The 22,324-nt window shown below is 58.3% G+C and overlaps 8 protein-coding genes across 8 annotated transcripts in view; 4 read left to right on the plus strand and 4 right to left on the minus strand.

Moving 5' to 3' along the window:
- Positions 1 to 724, minus strand: part of SPBR_09159 (laccase-1 precursor) — a gene marked incomplete at both ends in the record, with an annotated part of 2,120 nt that extends 1,396 nt beyond the window's left edge. The window contains 2 exons of the mRNA XM_040767285.1: positions 49 to 583; positions 645 to 724. Coding sequence (XP_040621716.1) covers positions 49 to 583; positions 645 to 724 — 615 coding nt within the window. The remainder of the gene's footprint in view (positions 1 to 48; positions 584 to 644) is intronic.
- Positions 725 to 4,697: 3,973 nt separating this feature from the next.
- On the minus strand, positions 4,698 to 5,329 carry SPBR_04457 (mitochondrial genome maintenance protein Mgr2; the record flags this gene model as incomplete). Its single annotated transcript, XM_040762740.1, has 5 exons — positions 4,698 to 4,836; positions 4,905 to 4,995; positions 5,064 to 5,093; positions 5,180 to 5,206; positions 5,278 to 5,329. The coding sequence occupies 5 exons, from the start codon at positions 5,327 to 5,329 to the stop codon at positions 4,698 to 4,700; spliced, it is 339 nt and encodes a 112-aa protein (XP_040621717.1).
- A 1,780-nt stretch (positions 5,330 to 7,109) lies between these two features.
- SPBR_04082 (cytoplasm to vacuole targeting protein) lies at positions 7,110 to 9,913 on the plus strand (the record flags this gene model as incomplete). Its single annotated transcript, XM_040762366.1, has 2 exons — positions 7,110 to 8,333; positions 8,465 to 9,913. The coding sequence occupies 2 exons, from the start codon at positions 7,110 to 7,112 to the stop codon at positions 9,911 to 9,913; spliced, it is 2,673 nt and encodes an 890-aa protein (XP_040621718.1).
- A 740-nt stretch (positions 9,914 to 10,653) lies between these two features.
- SPBR_04300 (deoxyribose-phosphate aldolase) lies at positions 10,654 to 11,821 on the minus strand (the record flags this gene model as incomplete). Its single annotated transcript, XM_040762583.1, has 3 exons — positions 10,654 to 11,548; positions 11,620 to 11,729; positions 11,798 to 11,821. 3 exons carry the CDS (start codon positions 11,819 to 11,821, stop codon positions 10,654 to 10,656), a joined length of 1,029 nt encoding a protein of 342 aa, XP_040621719.1.
- A 485-nt stretch (positions 11,822 to 12,306) lies between these two features.
- SPBR_04362 (uncharacterized protein) lies at positions 12,307 to 13,249 on the plus strand (the record flags this gene model as incomplete). The annotated part of the gene is made up of 3 exons (XM_040762645.1): positions 12,307 to 12,379; positions 12,458 to 12,918; positions 12,986 to 13,249. The coding sequence occupies 3 exons, from the start codon at positions 12,307 to 12,309 to the stop codon at positions 13,247 to 13,249; spliced, it is 798 nt and encodes a 265-aa protein (XP_040621720.1).
- A 566-nt stretch (positions 13,250 to 13,815) lies between these two features.
- SPBR_04075 (37S ribosomal protein rsm22) lies at positions 13,816 to 16,737 on the plus strand (the record flags this gene model as incomplete). The annotated part of the gene is made up of 1 exon (XM_040762359.1): positions 13,816 to 16,737. One exon carries the CDS (start codon positions 13,816 to 13,818, stop codon positions 16,735 to 16,737), a length of 2,922 nt encoding a protein of 973 aa, XP_040621721.1.
- Positions 16,738 to 17,577: 840 nt separating this feature from the next.
- Positions 17,578 to 18,518, minus strand: SPBR_04365 (solute carrier family 31 (copper transporter), member 1; the record flags this gene model as incomplete). The annotated part of the gene is made up of 2 exons (XM_040762648.1): positions 17,578 to 18,051; positions 18,489 to 18,518. The coding sequence occupies 2 exons, from the start codon at positions 18,516 to 18,518 to the stop codon at positions 17,578 to 17,580; spliced, it is 504 nt and encodes a 167-aa protein (XP_040621722.1).
- Positions 18,519 to 19,715: 1,197 nt separating this feature from the next.
- SPBR_04124 (ferric reductase transmembrane component 4) lies at positions 19,716 to 21,986 on the plus strand (the record flags this gene model as incomplete). Its single annotated transcript, XM_040762407.1, has 1 exon — positions 19,716 to 21,986. The coding sequence occupies one exon, from the start codon at positions 19,716 to 19,718 to the stop codon at positions 21,984 to 21,986; it is 2,271 nt and encodes a 756-aa protein (XP_040621723.1).
- Positions 21,987 to 22,324: the final 338 nt, after the last annotated feature.

Genomic DNA, 22,324 nt, shown 5'->3' on the forward strand with positions numbered 1-22,324 from the left:
CTGTGTGCAGGCCAACGAGGACTTGCCGCTCAGCAGAATGGGCCCGACGTCGACGTCGTACGGATACGCGTTGGGCCCGTAGACGACAATCGGGCCGACAACGCCGTCGCCGTACTGCGCCGAGTAGTGCGAGTGGTACCACGCCGTGCCGTACAGCGTCGCCTGGAACTGGTACGTAAACGACGACCCGGGTGCAATCGGGCACTGCGTCACCGCCGGCACGCCGTCCTCCCACGGCGTCCCCTGCTGCAGGAACCCGTGCCAGTGCAGCGTCGTGCCCTCCTCGGGCTCTGTGATGTTGTTGTGCACGGTCACCTGGATCGTGTCGCCCCAGTTGGCCTCGATCAAGGGGCCGGGGAACCCGCCGTTGATCAGGATCATGGACTTGCTGTATCCGTCGGGCGCGAGCGTGCCGCGGCTGATGGTAAAGTCGTACGACCGGATCACGCCCGTGGTCGGGTGCGTCGTGTACTGGTCAGTGCCGTTGACTGTGAGCGAGCCCCAGGGATAGCCTTGGGGCAGCGGGTTGTTTGTGAGGAAATGGGGAAGGTAGGGAGCGGCGGCCGTTCCCAGCACAGAATTTCTATAAAGGTGAGGCTGTGTCGGCAGTGTGGACAGAGAAACGGAGGAGGTACACGACATACCCGTTGGTTTGCTCCTGGGTGAGCGTGGCGGCAGCAAGACCCGGCAGCACGGCCGCAAATAGTCGATGATGCCAGCCCATGGTGTCGGAGGGATGGTAAAGAAAAAAGAGAAGGACAAAGAAAAACGACTGTAATGAGCGAACGCCTTGTATAAAACGAGAGAATAGGGGTGAGAACAAGCAACTAAGACAACAAGCAGGCACGTCCGGTCATGGTCCTTGTATCTGCCTTTTTCTTTATCTTAAAAAAGTCAGATGCGAGACTGAGTTGGATCGAAACGTAGAGACATGGACGACATGCGGCCGATGTTGGCCTCTTTTATATTTTCTTGGCACTGTCGCTTTGGTATCCGGTCGTACCATTTTCTGTTTACTATCTACCCACTTCGATTGTATCCATCATTCACTCCTGGCGGCCAGGGTGCCGGTAGCCAGTCCCTGGGCGCAGGTTCGGCTTGCATTTCGAGTATCCTACATCTCGCCAAATGTGTGAGAAGTTGGAAATGCAGTAGAACGAGACCCCATCTGGCGCCCCCTCCCACCGTCGCTTCGCATCACCTCTACCATCACCGCCACATTGGTTCCCCAGAGGTCAACGTCCTTGCTTGCGTCTTCCCCTGCGGAAGACCGAAGACTGCATGGAATTGCAGAAACGACCAAAATAACGACATGGTATTCAAAAAACAGCGGTAAATAGGAGGGAGGCTGGACGCCTCTTTTCTCATTTGCTTCTAGTACGACGGCAGGATACCTGTTTACTCTCCCTGGTTGAGCAGTCAACAACGCACAAGAAACGAGGCTGAGTAGTAGCTGGCACGCCATGGCATCATAGACGAGAGAGAGCTGTGCCTAGCCGACCTACCTCTTTATACCGTCACAATGGTAACGTCAACTTATTGTTTCTAGTCATGGCTATTATTGCTTGCCGTGCCCTAAGGCGAACTGGTTCTCAGGAACGGACATTTTGTGAGTCGTTGTCTCTCTTGTTATCCCCCTGCGTCGTGTCTTGTCTTGCCTTGGGCTCCTTCACACACGCCCAGCTGCACCCAAATGGACAATCAGGAGTGGTAAGACGATCATGCCCAGGATGTGGGTGGTACAAATCGATATTTTGTGCAGCAATTACTTACCATTTATATTATTATTTTTCCCTTGTTCCTGTACGTGCACCTCCTGTGCTGTAACCGAGGCGTCCCGTTTTGCACAGCCATCAACAACATGGGCATGGTGGTTGTCTGCAGTGTCTAGAAAGCAACGCCCGCCATGACATTTGTGACCTTGTAAACCACGTCTATTTTCTTGGCCGGTTCTGCTCGCTCCCTTTCCAGTCGTTGGCGGCGTGATACACAACAAGACCTAGTTTGGATCGTTGTCGTCTGAACAAATGGGATGGCGGAAATAAAAAGACGAAAAGGGCGGCCAGTGGCTCTGAAAGTCGCAACCGAAGGATTTTACACAACCAATTAAGTGGTGCAGGAAGCATGACCATGGGCGAAGCGAAAAGACCCAACTAAATGACCTGCCTGGGGAGTACAGGCAGGATTAAGGCCGGGGTATCTTTTATTGGGGGTTGTTGTCGTAAGTTTGCTTTCTGGACAGTTGGCGAGTGCAGATGGCGCTTGTATATAGCAATATTGACTTTTGACCGGAAATGCAAAAAGACGCAAAAGCAAGCATCAGAGCTAGACATATTTAAGACAAGTAGGACTCTGGCCAAGAACTGTGGCAGTCTCCCGATAGAATCAGAAACAAAACCCACAGGGAGAGACACGTAGGAGAATACAACGGAGAGAATCCAAGAGCTCGGGAACAGGGTAGCTGAGACAACGACAACGAAGAGGGGGACAAGGGAACACAAGCAGGGCCGGATAGGGTCTGGGTAAGACTACAAGGGCGTGGTGGGCTTATTGGGATGGTTTTCATCAATATTTATTAGTAAACAACCTTTTCTGAATTTGTTTGTACTTTATTCAAAACAAAATAAAAAAAAGAAAACAAATCACACTTGACAATAATATTTACTCGATTCAATTCTGACGACATTATATTGAGGCTCCCCTTTATGCTTGATGGGAGTTGGCAGCGTATAACATCTCGATAAAAAAGTTGCCCTTGAACTGCAACTTGCAGTACACCGAGAACCCCAATGCAAGCAGTCTGCAAGACAGCCGAGACATACACAGACATGTAGCCATGGCTGGGCGCACTGACGTGGGTGGCCGTGACGCAGTATGGGGCAAACATTGCAAACCGGAGAAAATATCCAGAAAGCAAGAAAGAATTAAACGAAGAAGAAAGAGGGAGCATGAAACAAAGAGGAGATTTAGAAAAATTCCGATAATATGAGATAATTAAATAAACATTCGGAAAAAATAGCAGACAGTACAAAGATACCTGGAAACAGGAAAGAATCCGGTGAGAACGAGGGTAATGTGTTGAAGGCTTTACAGTGGTGTTTCAATGCAAGGTCTCACATAATTACACCTTCATTTGTTTCCTCGGTATTGATAAATAGGTGGACAACGCTGGCAGGAAGAACTATTCTTAAACAAGCTGTCGTCTCCCACTTCCACTACAATTGGGCCTACGAGTATTGTCCATTTTTCATCCCTGCCCTTTCCCCGTCACATTCTTTGCACTTTATTCATCGGGCCTTGCCCCGTCGTCCCCACGAATACTCCAGTAGGACAAGATGTACCAGGGAACTACTCTCAACAAGGTAGAGGTTGCCACAGTGCTGATAAGGAGTGACGAGGAACGACCACGGCCGGATGGAGTATTCCCACCTTGGGTCATGATCGGCTCAAGATCGTTCATTCGATCTATGTGACTGCATGCTCTGCTGTAACGAAAAGACGACGAAACGAAAGACAGCAAGGGGTAAAGCGCCCGGTCTGATTGTCCATATTCTTTTGTCCTCTTCTCATCATGTCCTCCCCTGATCCTTCCAGTAAACCTTGCTGCACTCGATCCCGGGGCGAGCTAAGCACAACTGCACAACACGGAGAACAGAGCCTGGCTTTTTGGGCTGGCCTGCAGATTTCTTGTGGAACATCGGTGAGTTGGGGCGTTTATACATTCATATATTTATACCATTGCTATACCTTCTTTCCCCCTGTCTGGTGATTTTGTGGCCGTGATCGCCGACCACTTTCGATACATGGAATATACGCTCTAGAAAGTGCCGAGAATATACGGGTAAGACAGCAAAAAGTCCAGGAGGGTACAAACGTAGGCCACATATATTTAATACAACGACATGTTGTACGCACTTGCTACACACACAGCACATCGTAATTCCGTCCATCTGGAGAGGGCGACGAAGGAGTATGCGCGTGCATCAGTCGGAACTGGTCTCTTGCAGAGGACGACTGGAACGGCTCTACGCGTCCCAATGGATCGTCTGCGAGTCGACGCCATGCTGTCCACTATCCACCCTCGGCTGCCTGCCAATCGTCGTCCGCTTTTGTATGTAGAGAAAAGGACAACGCAGAGAGCACAACAACACCAGGGAATGTCAACGGGTCAACTGTTCAGACGAACGCAAGTTGGGAGAAGAAGCTGCACAAAGTGCAAAGCGACAACATGCAAGCCGTAAAAGACACCGCGTACTGGGCACTCCTTCTTGGCAACGCTGTGGCGTGTTACATCACAAAACACGGTCCTCAAATGGTGATGAATGTGCTGTGTTTTCATTTTTGGAAACCGGAACGCGCCGAAAGGCATAATCCCCCCCGGCATTGATTTTACGTATTGTACGTCTTTTGTCTCCCCCTCCAAATGCATTTTGTATGCTCCTTGCCCTTCCCCTTCTCTTCTTCCAGAGTAAAACGTACATGTGTATATACAAAAGTGGCGCATCAAAGGTGCGACGAGAAGCCTCCTCTTCGAATGCCGTTAAGACGATGGTATGGCGTTGGTCAGATAATGGTGTATATAAATCGACACGGTCGTCCGTGCCGTGGTGGAGAGGTGTGTTTTCTGTGTCGTCCGCTGCCGGCTCATCGTGCCAGCATCGTCCGTCGAGTATTGTTTGTCGAGCTCGCAGACCGGCTTAGTCGCTGCGTGTTGGCCGTGGCCGGTAGGCGGCGTCGGCCGCCATGATCCACGGTTTTTGTCGTGCGTGCATGTATGCCTGCTGCATCACCGGCGACGCGTCGCTGCGGATGACGCTGCCGATGGACATGAAGAAGCTGGCGAGTTAGCCTTTGCACAGCAGACTGAGATCCATTCGACGCCTACAAACGCCGCTTCCACCTACCCAAATGTCGCTCCTGATGCTGCCATGTACTGGCCCAGTGTGCGCATAATACCCGTCGTGCCGGCGCCGTACCGGAAGATGTTGACCGTGCCTGCGTCCGTGTTAGCTGTCTGTTCCAGTAAAGCTTGCCCTGCACAACCGAAAAGTATCTTGACATACCGTAGATGAAGCCAATGATACAGCCAACAGCTATACAAAGTCGGGTTAGCATGCCTCCTTCACTTCTTACATGGTCGCATGCCGAGTCCGGCGGGGTGTGGGCTGGGAAAACGTACTGCCGCCCATCATGGCACCCATCTTGACTGTAAACAGTTGTCAGCATGCGTCTCTCTCTCGATAGTATCCTCACACACTACCCCGGTTCCCAACGTACACTTGTCGAAGTTCGACGGGCCCGACATGCCAGTGTTCACCGGAACCGGCATTGTTGCTGGTGGGAGGGGCTGTAGTCGGAGGAGTGGTGGGCTGAAGGTCGATGTTTGGAGGTTTTGCTGCACGCGCGCTTGTTTTGTTGTCCTGCAACGAGGAACTGGCGGTGTCTCGAGACGTCGATGTCGCTTGGAAGCTCTCCTATTTTCTAGTCTGTGATTTTTCTTGTGTCGCTCTTTCCACACAACGCCGTCGTCCTATGTGAGCCTCGTTCTTTCCTGCAAATCGGCCGGTTCAACGCGGCACCCGTGACGGCGCTGTGCACGGACCACCTTGCTCCCCCCACAAGCAGCTTCAAGCCAATCACAGCCTGGTCGACGAAGATCACGTGATACGCATAACAAGATCCTACAGTACGGGGTGCACTGTGGACGAGTTTTAAGTAGAGCTGTTTAGGGGCAACAAGGGGCTGCTTTCGCAAGCTAGAAGCCGAGTGCCAAAGTTGCCAAAAGAGACAATCGTGTCACTTACGTTTGCTCGTGTATCAGCTTGTCACCTTTGACAGTTCATTTTTTCTACTCTACGGCTACTAACTACGCGTGACGTGCCTGCCTTGTATTCTTGCGCGGTCGATGAGGACACCTGCCTGCTTTATTTGGGTGCACAAAGAGAACGCGATGACGGAGAGAAAGAGGAGAGAAACAGGAGACGAAACGGTTGGATACTTAAAAAAGACAGCACGCGCCTTGCATCTCCGTAGCGGGCCAATTGCCTTTGATAGCGCTAAGCGCAGCAATTACAGGTGGGTCGGCCCTGGCGCTGTGGCGAGAACGCCCAGGACAAGGGGTATTTTTCTAGGGGCCAGCACACAGCGACGCAACGTAATCCGCACTGTCTTGTGGCTCTGGTACAGTGGAACCGCCCCCGTTCTTTCCCTCTCGCCCTTTCCTGGCGATCGAATGCTGCTCACGCCTCTCGTCACCTAACCGCAAGGGCCAAACGCCTCACCTATTTCACATTTGTTCAGTTTGGTGGTCAATCGACCTCGTCTCGACGCTCACCTCCCTCCTCGCCCTGCATCGCCTTCCGCCCTCGAGTCTCCCATCGGCTCCCGCGAATACACGTTATCTCGACCGTTTTCCATTTCTTCTTCGACAGCAGACGATATTGGCATTGTTTCCGACGCCCTCTGAGGCCGCGGATCCCGTGCGCCGTCGACCGTTTCTCTCTTCTTTCTTCTCATTTTTCTCTGGGGCCATTTCTCGACTCGATCTCGCATCTCTCTCGCAATCGTATACCCTCCACTCTTGTCGTTTTTATTGCTTTTGTCGACTCAGCGCGTGCCGTTGCTGTACGTCGGCCGTCGCGCTTTGAGAATCTCCGACGAGGTGCTTTTGTGTGTCGATTTTCTTTCTCGAAGCCGCCGTCGTTTTATTTGCTGCCTCGACACGGCCTTGTTACTCATCAGCATCGGTTGTTTGCTTTGGTCATATTGTTTTGCTTTTCTCCTACGGCAAGCTGTTTATCTGCACATATCCACTTTCGACCCCTATGCGAGCATCGACAGCCCTCCGCGACCTTCCTGCGCCAACTTGCGTCTTGTCTCTTTCTTGCATCGAGCTGAAGACAACGACGGCGTACAAAAGGGACACACGAGCTGAACGACCGACTTGATCGACGCGCCAGCTTCGTTGACGATCTCGGTCGTGACGACCCCGACGGCCGTATCGACGGTCGTATCGACGGTCTCCTCCCCCAACCGCGAAGCACGCGACCGTATCCTCCCTCTTTCACCCACTCCTCCTTCTCCTCCACGGTCTTTCACCGGCTCTTCACATGACTGCCGTTGCCAATCCGCCCAGCTTCGCCAACATCAACCGGCCGGCATGGGGTAGTGGCAGCCAAGCTCTCAACGGCTCCAGCAACCACGACGACGTCCGCAGCATGTTTGCGCCGCGGAAGTCCATGCAGCGAACCAACTCCTCCTCGTCCATCGCCTCCAACGCGTCCACCTCTTCCACAGTCACCGTCGTCTCGGCCAACGGGACACCGCCTGCTAACGGTGGACCAGTCGGTGGCTCTGCGGGCATCGGTAGCATCGCTGGGGGCGGCGGTCCCTCGTCGGCCGCTGGTGGTAACGACGCGAACGGCCTCCCTATCACAACGCTTCGTAAACGACCGCCTCAAAAAGCACAATGGTCGGCCAACAAGCAGGGTGAGCACCAGGCCGATTTTCTGCGCGGCGCCGGTGGTGCGGCTGCAGGACGCCAGCAAATGAGCGCAGGCCCCAACGGCGTGGCGTCCCTGCACCAGTTACCACCATTTGTCCCCGGAGGTCAAGCAGCGGCTGGTGCCGGGACGAACGGAACAAACGGTGTCATGGCTCGCCCACAAGGCGCCGAGGGCGCGTCCTCCCAAGCACAGCCTGTCCTGTACCTCGTATCACTGAACGGCACATTTGAGCGGAAGACGATCAGCGTGCCCTTTTTGCCCGACACACTCCGCATTGGTCGCCAGACCAATAAGAGCACGACACCGAACACGGTGAACGGCTTCTTTGACAGCAAAGTGTTGTCGCGGCAGCACGCTGAGATCTACGCCGATCGCCAAGGCACCATCTGGATCCGTGATATTAAGTCGTCCAACGGAACCTTTGTGAATGGCACGCGCTTGTCAGCCGAGAACCGCGAGTCCGAGCCACATGAGCTGCAAACGAACGACCACCTTGAGCTCGGTATCGACATTGTGAGTGAGGACCAAAAGTCGGTCGTCCACCACAAGGTTGCCGCCAAGGTCGAGCACGCCGGCTTCATCAAGACGTCCAGCAATATTATGGATATGAATTTTGGCGACCTCGACCCGGCCAATGGCGCCGTGCTGGGCAACCAGCTCAACGGCATGCTGTTCCGCGGGCGCACGGGCAGCCAGGCCTCGCTGGGCCCGGCCGGCCGCATGGCACCCACATCCAACATGGCTGCTGCCCAGAATAATGGCCTGGCGTTGCAGCGCGGCCTGTGGCTCACAGGGCCCTCGACCGAAGCCATCGTCAAGAAGATTCACGTAAGTTTTGTTGTTCACGCTCACAATCCATGGCAGTCTTTTGCTGTCAATCGCTAACAACCATGCAGCAAGAGATGCGCAACGCAAAGCAACAATCACAAGACCTCTTACGTACTCACGAATTCATCCAGACCCTCTTATCCAAAGACGACATCCGCAACGAACCCAACCCCATGACCGATGCCGTAGCGACAGATCCGCTGTCCGCCGCATCAAGGCAGCAGCCACTGCAGCCCATCTCCAACGGCAACAACAGTATTTCGTTCCGCGCCGATCCCAAGGCGCGGTTCTCCGACCCGCCCGCACCGCCACCACAACAGCCGTTGCCCGAGAAGCCCGATGTACCATCACTGAAACGTGGCTCAACAGAGCGACCCAAATCCGGGTCGGTTGGCCCTGCGTCCGGTGCCGCAAACAACACGTCACCAATCCGGACCGACGTCATGGGCCAGGTTCTCCAGCTGACCGACGCGCTCAACACGGCCAAGCGCGAGATCAGCACACAGCATACGCGGTTGCGTGAGCTCGAAGAGCAGCTGCACCATGAGCAAGAGGCGCGCAAATATGCCGAGGAGCTGACACAGCAGCTGGAGATCATGTCTGTGTCCAAACCGACGACCGGTGTCGACACGGCTGCTCTGGCGGCCGTTGCAGCGCCGATAATGAACGGTACGGCCAAGGGCGCTACGGCGCTGGAGACAGCTTTGGGCGAGCCCGCAGCATCGCTCAGCAAGGACGTTACCGGCAAGTCAATGCGTGGCGCGAAAGGCACAGAAGCCTCCGCTAGCAGTGATGACGATGAGGAGGACGACGACGACGCTGAAAAGGACGATCACGACAGCAAAACGGACGCCGCGTTCCGCGCCCGGATCGACTCTATGATGACGGAAATGGAGGGCATGAAGCGCCAGCTGCAAGCCTTCCAGGAGCGCGCCGAAAAGGCCGAGGCCGAGCGGGACGCCGACCGCGAGACGCTGGCCCAGATGATCCAACGCATCCGCCAGCGAGACGAAGACGACGCCAAGGCAGCCGCCGAAGCTGCTGCGGCATCCTCCGCAGCCGCATCAGCACTGGCTACGGGCCAGTCGGCATCCGTAGCTGACACGACAACCCAAGGCGACGCCGGGCCCACCTCCACTTCGCAGTACATGTCGGGTGGCCGCGGCCTGGACGCCACGTCAGCCACCGACGGTCCGGTGGACGCCCCAACCACGGCCCCGACCACCAGCGGCCGCGACGCGAGACGCAATGGTGCTACCAGCAACAGCAGCAGCAGCAGCAACAGCAACAGCAGCGGTCCTCTGTCGCGGTCGAAGCAACAGCCAGCGGGCGGCGCCGGCGGCGGGCACGATGACAATGGCCCCGACGGTGCATCGCTCTCCCGCAGCAACACCATCACGCCCGCCTCGCTCGGCAGCAAGGTCACCACCAAGGACAAGGGCGGCGCCGCCACGTCCCACGACGCTGCTGTGCTGCACGGCATTCCCTACGCATCGATGGTGGGTGTCGTGCTGATCGGCATGGGCCTGATGGCGTACCTAAACGGCTGGCAGCCAGCGCCCGGCCGCCTGGATCGGTAGTGTGCCGCCGCCAGTATTGTTGGCATTCCTTCTTCTCCCTTTTGCGTCCGTCTTTTGTTTCTGGCATGTGATGGCGTGCGTTTTTTTTGGCGTGATGCGTGTCTCCATATTAGATACTGGCTCCTTCCTTTTTGATGCATCTCCGATGTGGCTGCATCGTTTTGCCTGCCGGCGTGTGGATTTTTTCCTCCTTTTTGACTCTGTTTACTTTTCATCCTTGCCTGATCAGGAGGCGTTTGGACCCAATATTTTGAGTGTATTTTTTATTTCGTCTCTTTTCTCTCATCATTGGTGTCTCATTGCCTATTCCTTTTTCCGTGGTTTTGTTCATTTTGTTCTTTTTTTCTCATTTTGTCATTTTCTTCATCCTCTTTCTTTAGTTCATTGTGTCTTATTCTCTCGATTGACCGAACCAAAACTACATATTTCATTAGCGGAGAATACATATGGTTAATTCCCACATCATCGACTGGAATTATGATAGCACGGACAGCATCTGCTTTGCAAGTAGTGAAAAATCGAGCAATGCGTGGGCTGTTTGACGTTCGTGGCATGGCTGTATGACTCTTTATTCTAGAAGTAATGTAGATCTGGATATGCAGCGTCTCGCCCAACGAAAGAAACGAGTAATGAACTTTTATATGAAACCTCATGCGCCAAAAATTCCACAACCTAACCAAGAAAAACGTGTCATAAAACGAATAAAAAGAGAGTAGATCTCCACAGCATGGCCTACACCTCTACACCTCCGACCACAGCCGCCGCAGCTCGGTCAGCGCAATAAAGATGGCCTCGTCCGTCCGGATGCTGCGGTTGCCCTGATTCGGCAGCACGTCCACCCAGTGGTCAAACGCCTCGCGCACATTGGCCACCTTGATGCCGACACTGCTCAGCTCGCCGTCGTTCATGGCCGCGTACTCGAGACCCCGCGGGCCGCCAAAGACAATCACCAGGTGCTCAAACGCAAGCGAGGGCGGGTCGGTGGCGGGCGTCGCGGCTCGCGGAAAGACATGGGAGGCCGGGTCCCCGCGCTCCGACGTGCCAATGCTCACGTCGTAGCCGCCCTCGTAGGGCGCCTCCGTGAAGACGCCCGACAGCGACGAGCACCGGCGGATCTGGAAGCCCCAGTAGTAGCCGGCTTCGGTGCGGGGCGCGGCCGGGTCGACGGGCGAGGCGCCGTCAAAGGACTCGTGGGGGAAGTGCAGCGTCAGGCGGGTCTTGGGCGGGATGGCCTCGGCGATGGACACGGGCTTGCGCAGGCCAATGTCCACCAGGGTCTTGTGCGCCGGGTTGTCGGGCTTGCCGGGCAGGCTCAAGCCCTCCATGTAGGGCAGCTGCTCGTCGCGGTGGGGGTGGTGGGGCATCTCGAGGGTGGGCAGGAGGCCCTGGAGGCGGAGATTGGGGTGCAAGGGGAACAGGGTCTTGCGCATAAAGGGCGGCGTCTCCATGTAGGAGAGCAAGTGGAAGAGATAGTGGCCCGGGTCGGTGTCGCCGGTGTAGGCATCGTGGTCGACGGCGGGCGGGCGGCTGTCGAGCGGGCTGTCGTCAAAGATGACGACCTCGTCGATGGAGAAGATGGCGAGGGCACGGGCGATGCGCGAGGGAGCGTTGATTCTCTGCTCGGATGTTGAGCAGCTGGAAAGGGTCAGCAACGGAGACGAGGAGGAGAAGATCGGCCGTAGTTGGCGAAAGATGCGCAGACTCACTCAGACAGGAGACTCGTCGGGATGGCTACAGAGACGGTGTAGCTGCGGCCGCCCAGAGGCATGAAGCGTGTCGAGGGCTTGAAGGTGTTGTCGCCCTCCACCTTTCGCCGCTGGTAATTGTTAGTCAAGAGCAGTGACGGGGGGGAAGACAAGCCGACGAGGCTGCGTGGGTGCCTACCTTGAAGCCGTCGCCGTACGACATGGTCGGCGCGATGTGTAAGGTGCGTGTTGCAACGTGCAGCGAGATGGGAAAATACTCAGTGCCTGGATCAACTTGTCACTCGCTGCTTCGTACGTCCTCGAGCAGAAACGTCGTCACGCTTCGACGGCGGTTCTTGCCTTCTTTCTTCTTTGCGCCAAACTAAACTTTTTGTCGGTAGAGAATTGAAAGGTCGGCAGAATGGGCAGTGGCCACTGACCGCCTTCTATTTTGGGCGCTGACATGCTGTTGGTAGGAGGGGGAAATGGCCAGCACGCCTGATTTCCAAGCCAATTTATTCCTTATTCCAGGGTGCTGTGCCGCTGTCCGCTGTCCGGCGCCTGCCGCCTGCCGCCTATTACCAACACGTTTCCTCTCCCAACATCGACGACATTTCCATTTCTCACGACGCCATTTCTCGCGACGCTTCACACCACGCACACTCCGCCAGCCGGGTTCTACAGGCAACGCTGACAAACACATTCAAAATGACGACGAAGATCGGCTCGACGACGCAGTGGCGCCAGGTCACCAGCGCGAACAGCATCGTTGTGACGGACTGTAGGTTCCCCGTTCTCCCCGTTCTCTCCGTTCTCCCCTGTCTGTACCTATGGACGTTCATCCACTGACACACATCAGTCTACGCCGACTGGTGTGGTCCCTGCAAGATCATCGCGCCGACATTCGACTCCCTCGCCACCAAGTATGCCAAGCCCAACCGCATTGCGTTCGCCAAGGTCGATGTCGACAACCAGCGCGAAATCGCGCAGCAGTACGGCGTGCGTGCCATGCCCACGTTTGTCATTCTTCGCAACGGCTCGGTCATCGACACGATCCGCGGCGCCAACCCGCCCGCGCTGACGTCGGCCGTCGAAAAGGCCGTCAAGCTGGCGACGGGTGGCGGTGCCAGCTTCTCGACGCCCGGCCGGACGCTCGCTTCGAGTGGCGGCGGCAGCAGCACTGCGACCGGCATCCGGGTCGGTGGAGGCTCGACGACCGGCGGCGGCCCCATCCAGGGCCGCTCGGGCTGGTTCGATTTGCGCAAGGTTTACAGCTTCTTGACCATGTTCATTGGCCTCTACCTTACGTCGTTGTTTTCGGTGGGTTCACTTCGCCCCGGTTTCTCTTCGCCTCGGTTTCTTGTGGTGCCTCCTGCTAATCGTGTAGCTCGACCCATACATGTCGGCCAAGAACTCCAAGTACGCCGCCGGCCAGCCGACAGCGCCCATCCGCGTGTCGTCGGGCGCGCCGTTTGGCGGCCGCCAGTTCGTCCCCGTCGGTGCTGGCCAGTTTGGGCCGCTGGGCGGTCCCTCGGGCACCGGCCGGGTGGACAGCCCGTCGACATCGTCATCACAGCCGAGCAGCAGCAGCAACAACAGCGGCAAGTCCAAGTCGACCTTCAAGACGTTGGCTGACCTGGGCTCGGAGTAGACAAGTAGGGTGCGTGATGTGCCGTGGTCGGCTCTCCCTATGTCTTTTGTTTCCTTTTTTTTTCTTCTGTCAGTTGTTTGGGCGCCTGGATCTCTTAACCACGCCTGTTTAAACAGAGTTCTTTACCTGCATTGTCACATTCTTTTCAGACGCAGCCTTTATTTCTGGATTTATTCACCTTGATTTGAATACTTATTTTGATTCACTTCTGATCCTCACGCAAGCAACCGAATGCAACATCAACGAATAACAGATATAGAATAACTATTGTGGTGAAAGGAATAGAACTTCAATATGTTGTACTACAAGTAAGAGCAGGTCCTTGGCCCCTAATAGAATAATACAGAAGGCGACCCGCCTAGAGTTGCAGAAAAGCGGGCCAGCCGCGAACTGACCCACAATTTTCAATCTCTGCACTATGATTTGCCATCCAACACTGACTTTTTTAACTCTTTTGGCAAGTCCACTCCTCGAAACTTTTGGAGCTGTTTTTGTCTTTGTTTTTCGACGCCTCGTTTTCCACAACACGAATTGTCGCCCGTTCTCTCCTCACAAGGCCACCCGCCATGTACAAAGCAAAAGAGCTCCAGCGGGCGTGTCCGCGGAGCCAAGCATGGCTGCGACAAGCACTTGCGAGCGGCCTGATTGGCCCCGACAGCCAAATCACAAAAGGCGTCGCCTCGACGAGCACGCGATGGTGGACGGCGACGGCAAGACAACGGCCGGCCCAGCAGCAGCGGCGGCCCTCGAAACAGTCGCAGTTGCGACCCTTTTCGACGTCACGGACAGCCCGTCAGCACGAGAGCCAGCCAGACGCCGCGGCCAACACTGTGCACGAAGCCAAGACGGAATTCGAGACGCAGTCGCCCGCCGACATGGAGAAGGTCGTGCGCGAGGCACGCGCTACGTTTGGCGACACGCTGCCCGAGGACTTTCTGAGCGACGAGGAGTACTCGCTGTACCAGCGGCTGTACGGCACACCGCTGCGCCAGACGCAGCCCGAGGACGTGGGCATCCCGGATGCTGTGGAACGGCAAGAGAAGAAGAGAGAGAGCATCCAAGATTCGCCGCTGGCGAGCCTGGTCCGCGAGACCAAGGACGGCAATCTGGAGGTGCAGTTTGTGTACGACGCCAACGTGACGACGGTCAAGGGGGGCGAGCATGACGATGCCAACGCCAACCCAGACGCCGAGGCCCAAGCCCAGGCCCAGGCCCAGGCCGACAACGACTCGACGGGACAGGTCGCCAGCCAGCCAGCGACAGCAGATCCAAACGTCAAATACATCCAGGCTCGTGCACGCAGCGAGCGCCAGTACGTTGCCCTGACCAAGCTGCAGCGCGACTTTGAGGCGGCGCGGATCGTGGCAGAGCAGGAGGACAGGCTGCGGGCGGAACAAGACCAGCAAGACGAGGTCTCGGGAACGGCCATTGACGAGGAGGCCGACCTCGTGGAGACGTTTGACGAAGCATACGAAGAGGCCGAGGAGGACGACGACCTAGACGACGAGGACGCGTCGGACGCCGGCGGCCGGCCCCGTCTGCGCCGCATCCACCCACTCACCGAGCGCGGGCGCTCGCGCACTGTCCCGCGCACCATCCAGCTGCCCAAGGCCAGCTTCGTCGAGCCCATTACCGAGCTCCTCAAACGCGCCCACCACCGGCATCTCCAGCAATCCGCGTTCAAGGTCTTTGGCGGGCCCGACTTGCCGCACTCGCCGCGCACCGTCTCGACGCCCACGACCAAAAAGCGCGGCCGCGCTACCTACGCGCAGCTGCCTGTGGCCATGGAGGCCGGCCAACGGACCATGCGCGACATTGAAGCGGACGCGTACCTGGCGGCCGTGCTGCCCTTTGTGTATGCGACGGCCACGAGCACGCTGGTCGAGGTGCGGCGGCGCCTGGGCTCGGCCTGGATCGAGAACCTGATTTCCAAGGCCGACGGCAGCAACCCGCGCGTGCTCGACGTGGGCGGCGGCGGCGGCGCGCTGGCGGCCTGGAACACGGTGTTCCGCGCCGAGCTGGCCGCGCTGCGTGAGCGCGGCCGACTCCCCGAGCGTCAACTCGAGGAGGCCGAGGCTGGACTGGCCCAGCTCGAGCTGGCCGCCGACGAGGCGGACCAGGCCAAGGCCAAGGGCCAGCTGGTCAAGGCGCGCCCGACCAAGAGCGCGCTCGCCAAGCGCCGGCGCATGGAGCGCACCGTCGTCGTCGGGTCGGACGAGCTGCGACTCCGTCTCTCCAAGTTCCTGCACGACACCACCTTCTTGCCGCGCCTGCCGGACCTCCTGCACTCGGCCGAGAACGTCGACCGCCACCTGGACGCGCCCGCCACGCCGCACCCCGAGGGCCGCAACAAGCGCAAGACGTACGATGTCATTATTGCGAGCCACCTGCTGCTGCCGCACGACAGGCCGCACGAGCGCCACGCCGTTGTCAGCAACCTGTGGGCGCACCTCAACCCGGACGGCGGCGTGCTGATTATCCTGGAAAGAGGCCATCCGCGCGGCTTCGAGGCCGTGGCGGATGCCCGCCAGCAGATTCTGGACAAATTCATGGCGCCGCCGTCGCAGGGCAAACGTGCGGCGGATGCTGACCCACCGGACGACCTGACGACGACCGCGGACGAGGTGCTGGTGCCCAAGCGCGACCCGGGCATGATCGTGGCGCCCTGCACGAGCCACGGCAAGTGCCCCATGTACCTGACGGCCGGCGTCTCCGAGGGCCGCAAGGACTACTGCCACTTTAGCCAGCGCTTCAACCGCCCGCCGTTCCTGCAGCGCATTCTGGGCAGCTCGCACCACAACCACGAGGACGTTGAGTTCACGTACGTTGCCGTGCAGCGCGGCACGCAAAAGGCCGAGGTGCTGCAGGACCGCGCCCCCGTCGAGAGCGCGCTCTCGAATGCAGCGGACACCGATGGGCTTCCTCTGCTGCCGCCGACGGCGCCCCTCGTCCAGGGCAAGGAGGCCACCGACGCCGCCTTCCGGGGCTTCGAGAACGTCTGGTCGGCCGACGCGAACGCTCCGCCGCCGCCCGCCGATGCCGTCAGCCCCCACCCGCTCGCGCTCCCGCGCACCATTATGCCCGCGCTCAAGCGCCAGGGCCATGTCATCCTGGACGTCTGCACCCCGGCCGGCCAGCTCGAGCGCTGGACGGTGCCCCGGTCGCGCAGCAAGCAGGCCTACCACGACGCCCGCAAGGCCCGGTGGGGCGACCTCTGGGCGCTGGGCGCCAAGACGCGCGTGCCGCGCAGCGTGCGCCTGGGCCGCCAGACGAGCAAAACGACGCGCACGATTGACGTCGGCTTGGACGGGTCGGGCGAGGTGGTGGCGCGCGAGCAGCAGCCGTCGGTGGCCAACAAGACGCGCCACCGGCAGCGCGACCGGGCCGGCAAGTTCCAGGGCAAGGCGCGCAAGGTGCGCCAGAGCCGGCAGCAGCAGGCCGACACGCTTATGAAGGAGCTCAAGGAGTCGGTGTTTTCTGCGCCGTAAGGCGGGGAGACCGACGGTGGCAGACGGACTCGCGACGGACTTGCGACAGCTTCTGCTTCTGGACCTTTTTTGTATACCCATCTCTCAACTCTTGCCATATGCATGGCCATATACTGTATATACATCGCGGGGAGATCCGCTGTACGATACGATACTACTGTATAAAAGAAGAACTGGCGATGTATGCCTACTGGATGCATGCGTACCGCTGCCGTGAGAAGCTTGATTCAATGTCAATGTTTTAGTGGTACGAAGAAAGTAGAGACGGAACGCGGCATCTGTATGGCCGTCTCTGCAGCCTTGCCGATCCGCCAAAACGGGTTAGTCTAGCCTCACCACTTACACGGTCACATCACCGTACATTCTTAATCTGCAGGTGAGCAAGTTTGAGCATTTTCCACGAGCCAAGTCGCCCCTCCATCCTACCGAACGGAACAAAAGCCACAGGGAATACAATTCTCAACTATCTAAATTCGTTCTTTTATTGCTTGTAATGCCGACTCTGTGAAGAGGTGAGAATAGTCTAAAATCCAAATGCTTGACGAGTTAAGAAAGCTCTTCCGACCCATGTTTCGGCGTCACCATTACCACAGCCTGCCAATCTGCACTCCTACTTCGCTGTCTTCTTTTTCTCTCAAGGCAACGGCGTTGCCAAGGATCGTCACGGCCGATTTGTCTCCCAATGTCCGGGTCATCGGGTTTGCATCTGCATGTCGTCTAGCCGCAGCACCCCGGTGCCTCCAAGTTGGTATTGTTCTTGCCAGCAGGCGAGCTACTGCGGATGTTAGAGGAACAGTTATGAAGACAACAAAAGGACAGCGGTACATCGTAAGGAGAAACTCACTCGCCAATGGGCTCCCAGTTGAAGACGAAGCTGCCGAGAAAGGCGCCGATGAGAATGCAAATGATAAAGTAGCCGTTGTAGTACATGGCCAGCAGCATGACAAAGTAGCCCACGCCAAACTGCAAGACGAAGAGGACCGAGCGGATCATTTGTTGCAGGACGCTGGGCCGGAAGGCGGGCGCACACGGGCCACACTCGGTGTTGGTGACCATGGGGCTCAGCGGGCTCGCTTGGCTTGCCTGGTGGCTTGGGTCGGGCTTGTCGCCCACCTTGCTGCTGTCCGCACCGTTCGCGGCGCGGTGCTGGCGCACGAGGTAGCGGTCATACTCGCGGCCGGCACGGCGGAGCATCAGGAGCGACATGGTCAGCAAGACGACGCCAATGCAGGAGCCGGCAAAGACGCCGCGCGAGGTGATGCGCCAGGATCGCGCGATGAAGCAGGCGCCGACGGTGTTCCAGTTCCAGAGCATCTATTGTCTTGTTAGATGTGCCCGAAAGTGGGGGCCAACAATGCGACAACGCAAAGCAAGCGCAGCGAGGAGACAACTTGCCGAAATCTTGCAGCTTTTGCCGCCCATGGCGCCCATGGAGTGGCCACCAGCCATGCCAGCCATGCCAGCCGTGGCTGTCGGGGTGGCCATCGCGGTGGTCGTTGTGGCCATTGTCATGTCCATGGTGACTTGAGGTTGAGTGAAACGCTGGGTTGTCGGTGTGGTGAAGAGACGAGATGTGCGAGGGCGACACAGAAAGACGATGCGATGGAGTCATATCCTTGCTGCATCGTCGTCGGCGGATGCCAGAGCATTATATATTATATACGGAGCCCGCCAGTACAAAGTACTGGATGCCAAGAGGAGGAAAATCTCGACAAACGAGATCAACCACGCCAGAACCACGCCAGGGCCACGTCAGGGCCACGCCAGAGCCGTAGCGCCATGAAAACGTACGGTGTAGAAAATCTGCAGATGTGAGAAAGATTCGGTGTATGAGGCCATTCAACAAAGGGCACTTTTTGGGCATTTTTGGGACACTTTTCCTCGGTCGTCGGGCAAATATGTGCTGACAGGACACTTTTTAGCGAAATGGAAGGCACGGCGGACACTTGGCGCGGCGTGGCATTCATGGCGTGAGCAATTTTGCGGAGACCGGCGCCTGGAACGGGGTCGGCAGGAAGGAGGCAAGGGAGCAAGGGGGCCGGCGGGCTCGAAAATGAGCATATTTTCATGGTTGTGCCTTCCGGTCTTGGAGGGTGTCGGCTCTACTGCATTTTGAATCTTGCTCTTTCCGTTTTGGTCCATGAAAGTAGGACTTTTTTGGGCGAGGGAAGAGCGACCGTGATACGAGGCTGCAAAACGTCAACACAAGGCAAGACCCCGTCAAAATGGAAGGAGCACGAGGGCAATGTCTTGGGAAAGGGAAAGAACGTCAAAAAGCTGGATGGATGTAAAATCTCCGACTGGATCACAACATTATTACGTACAACCTGCGCAGAGCCTGGCCAGAAGAGCCTGGCCAGAAGAGTCGAGAAGAAGGCGAAAAGAACTTTTGGCATGGGCTTTCACCGCCGTACTTTGTTCCCATCCCGTTTAATGCACGCAATCTTGCTCACCGGACAGCACAATCCCCATTCCGCGACTGGGACAATGCTACCCAAACAGCCATCCCAGGACACGGCAGGCAAACGTCGGCAAGCAACAGCACCCGGCACCAATAAGGGCCGTCTATTTGCTCCGGCAGAGAAGGAAGGATGGCGTTCTTCGTGCATTGTCAAAAGGAGCTGTGGCTGAAAAGACGAGCACATATCGTGGGGTACCGGATGGCAGAAGCAGCGTCACATTGGACGGTGATATTGGCAGCAACACGCGACGTGCAGTTGTTTTCCAAGGTCTTCGTTCATATGGCTTCGATAGTATACCACCCTCTCGGGACCCTTGATCGTCGAGTGCCGTAAACCGTCTGTCAGACGGTCAGACGGTGACGTCCATAAGAAGACGCTATGGGCCGCTCGAAGTGCTAGACGAGGCGGGCAGATCTCATCCTCGTCTTTTCCTGCTTCTCCATCGACCTCGTCCATCGACATATTCAGAGTTCACACCGACAGCGGTTGAAGCAATACGGGTAAACAACACCAGTCATGGCCGCCAACACCCCGGCAGAGCGGCGGCAGGCCTCGCGCTTCGCAGCGACGATCGTTGTCATGCTGTCCCTCCTGCACGCGACCGCTGCCTTCAACGCTGGTGCGCTCACCGGCGTGCCAGCGAACAACTACGACCCCTACTGCGCCATGGCGTGTATTCGTTCACTCAACGGGCTTTTGCTGAGCTGTTCGAGCACGCAGGGCAGCGGCGGCATGATCGGCATGGTGGGTTTTGCGACCTCGTCGGCATGCTGGGCTAGCGACACGCCGTATCTGACGAGCCTGGCCTACTGCATGACGGTCCAGTGCGCCGTCGACGAGTTCAGCCGCGGCGAGGACATTCCGGCCTCCAAGCTCGAGTGGTTCTGGGAGACGGAGGCGACGGGCCAGATCGCGGCGGGCGCGCCCACGGTGACGCCCAAGTGGACGTACGCCCAGGCACTGGTCGAGGCGCAGGCGGTCGTGTCGAATGCGTCGGCCAGCGGCGGCCTGCCTGCGCTCGCGGCCAATGCTACATGGCTCAACACGACGTCGCTGGTGTCGCCGGCCGTCTACCGCGCGCAGTGGAACGTTCTGGTCGCCGTGCAGGAGGAGACGAGCAAGGAGAACAGGTACGGCATCGCCTTGTTGTCCGTCGGGGTGCTTCTGCCCATCGTCTGCACGGCCCTCGCCAGCAGCAGCCTGGTGCCGTCGTCCGTCCACCGGCTCGTGCACCGCCTCAAGCCGCACCTCGTCTGGCCCAGCACCATGGGCACGTACAGCGTGCGGCCCTTGCCCTACGGCCTCGGCAATGCACCCACGCGCGGACAGGCCCTGTACATTGGCCTGTTTGTCGCTCTCAACGTCGTCCTGACGTCGGTCAACTACCGCGCGCGCCAGCCCAGCGCCTGGTTCCTCAACACAAGCCGCGAGATCGCCGCGTACATCCTGTACCGCACGGGCGAGCTGGGGTACATCCTGCTGCCGCTGGTGTTTTTGTTTGGCTCCCGCAACAACGTCTTGCTGCTGGTGCCCGGCGCCGCCGGCTGGAGCCACGCCACGTACCTGGTGCTGCACCGCTGGGTGGCGCGCGTGTTTGCGCTGCAGGCCATCCTGCACTCGGTCGTCGGGCTCGTGCTGTACAAGCTCAACGGCGTGTACGATGCGGAGTCGGTCAAGCCCTACTGGATCTGGGGCATCGTGGCCACGGTCATGGTGGTCCTCCTGACCTTTGGGCTGAGCGGGTCCTACGCGCGCGCCTGCGCCTACGAGCTGTTCCTGGCCGCCCACGTCGTGTTCTCGGCGCTGCTCATCGTCGGCTGCTGGTACCACGCGTACGACCTGTACAAGTTCTTGGGCGGCGTGGTGGATTTCCTCTATGCGGCCGTGGCCGTGTGGTTCTTTGACCATGCCCTCCGCGTCCTGCGGGTGGTCGGCTTGCTCGGCGCGCGCCGGGCCCGTGTCACGGAGCTCGGCGGCGCCAGCGACATTGTGCGCGTCGACGTGCCCGGGGTGCGCTGGACGAGCTTTGATGCGCTGGGCAAGCACGTCTACGTATACCTGCCGACGCTGACACCGTGGCGGCCGTGGGAGAACCATCCGTTCTCGATTGTGCCGACGGCGCTGGTGGGGCGTTCCGGCCTCGGACAGTCCGTTCGAGGCAGCGACGACATGGAGAAGATGGGCAGCCTGGTCCAGGCGGTGGCGGTCGACGGCGCGTCTTTGCCGTCTCGGTCGGGGCCAGCGTCTGTCTCGGCGGCGACAGCCAGCTCGGGGCCCGGGCCCGGGCCCGATACAGCCGGCGTCACTCTCTACATCCGCCGCGCCAACGGCGCCACGCACCGCCTCGCCGCCCACCCGTCACTCTTTGTTCTGCTGGAAGGCCCCTACGCCAACACGGGCACGGCGACGGCGACGAATGCGCTCCTGCGCTGCGACCGCCTGCTGCTCATCGGCGGCGGCATCGGCATCACGGCGCTGCTGCCCTACCTGGCGTGCCACGCGAATGCCAAGCTGGCCTGGAGCCTGCGGGAGGCGGCACGGCCCCTGCTCGACGACCTGTCGGCGCTGCTGGACGCCCGCGGCGACGTGGACGACATCCGCGTGGGCCGTCGTCTGGATGCGGAGCAGCTGCTGGCCGACGAGGCCGGTGCCGGCTGGGGACGCATCGGGGTGGTCGTGTCTGGGCCCGGCGGGCTCTGCGACAGCGTGCGGGCCCGTGTTGTGGACCTGGCCAAGGCGACGCCCGGCACGACGTTTGAGCTGGAGGTGGAGGCCTACTCGTGGTAGCTGACACCGACGGGCGATGCCGATCGGATTTGTGCCTTCGTTCACGATGTTGGCTTATTCAGAATTCAGAAGTTCTCTCAATCACAAACGTACGGAGAATGCCGTCGCAGGTCTTAAAATAGACTGCTCTTTGTCCTCACTTGCCCTCGTGACGCAACAGAATGCTGGTGTGTTGTACGTCTTGGGGTTAGACAGGCGGACTACAGGACTAGGACTAGGACTGGGACTAAGGACTATGGACAACCGGGCCGCAGTGTGAAGCTCGCCAGTACGACGTACGGTGTAGGATATACGGCAGATATACGAGGACAGCTGTGGTCCAACTTGCGTTTAACATT

The sequence above is a fragment of the Sporothrix brasiliensis genome, assembly GCF_000820605.1.
Source record: "Sporothrix brasiliensis 5110 chromosome Unknown Cont16, whole genome shotgun sequence".
In the NCBI taxonomy this organism is placed as follows: Eukaryota; Fungi; Ascomycota; class Sordariomycetes; order Ophiostomatales; family Ophiostomataceae; genus Sporothrix; species Sporothrix brasiliensis.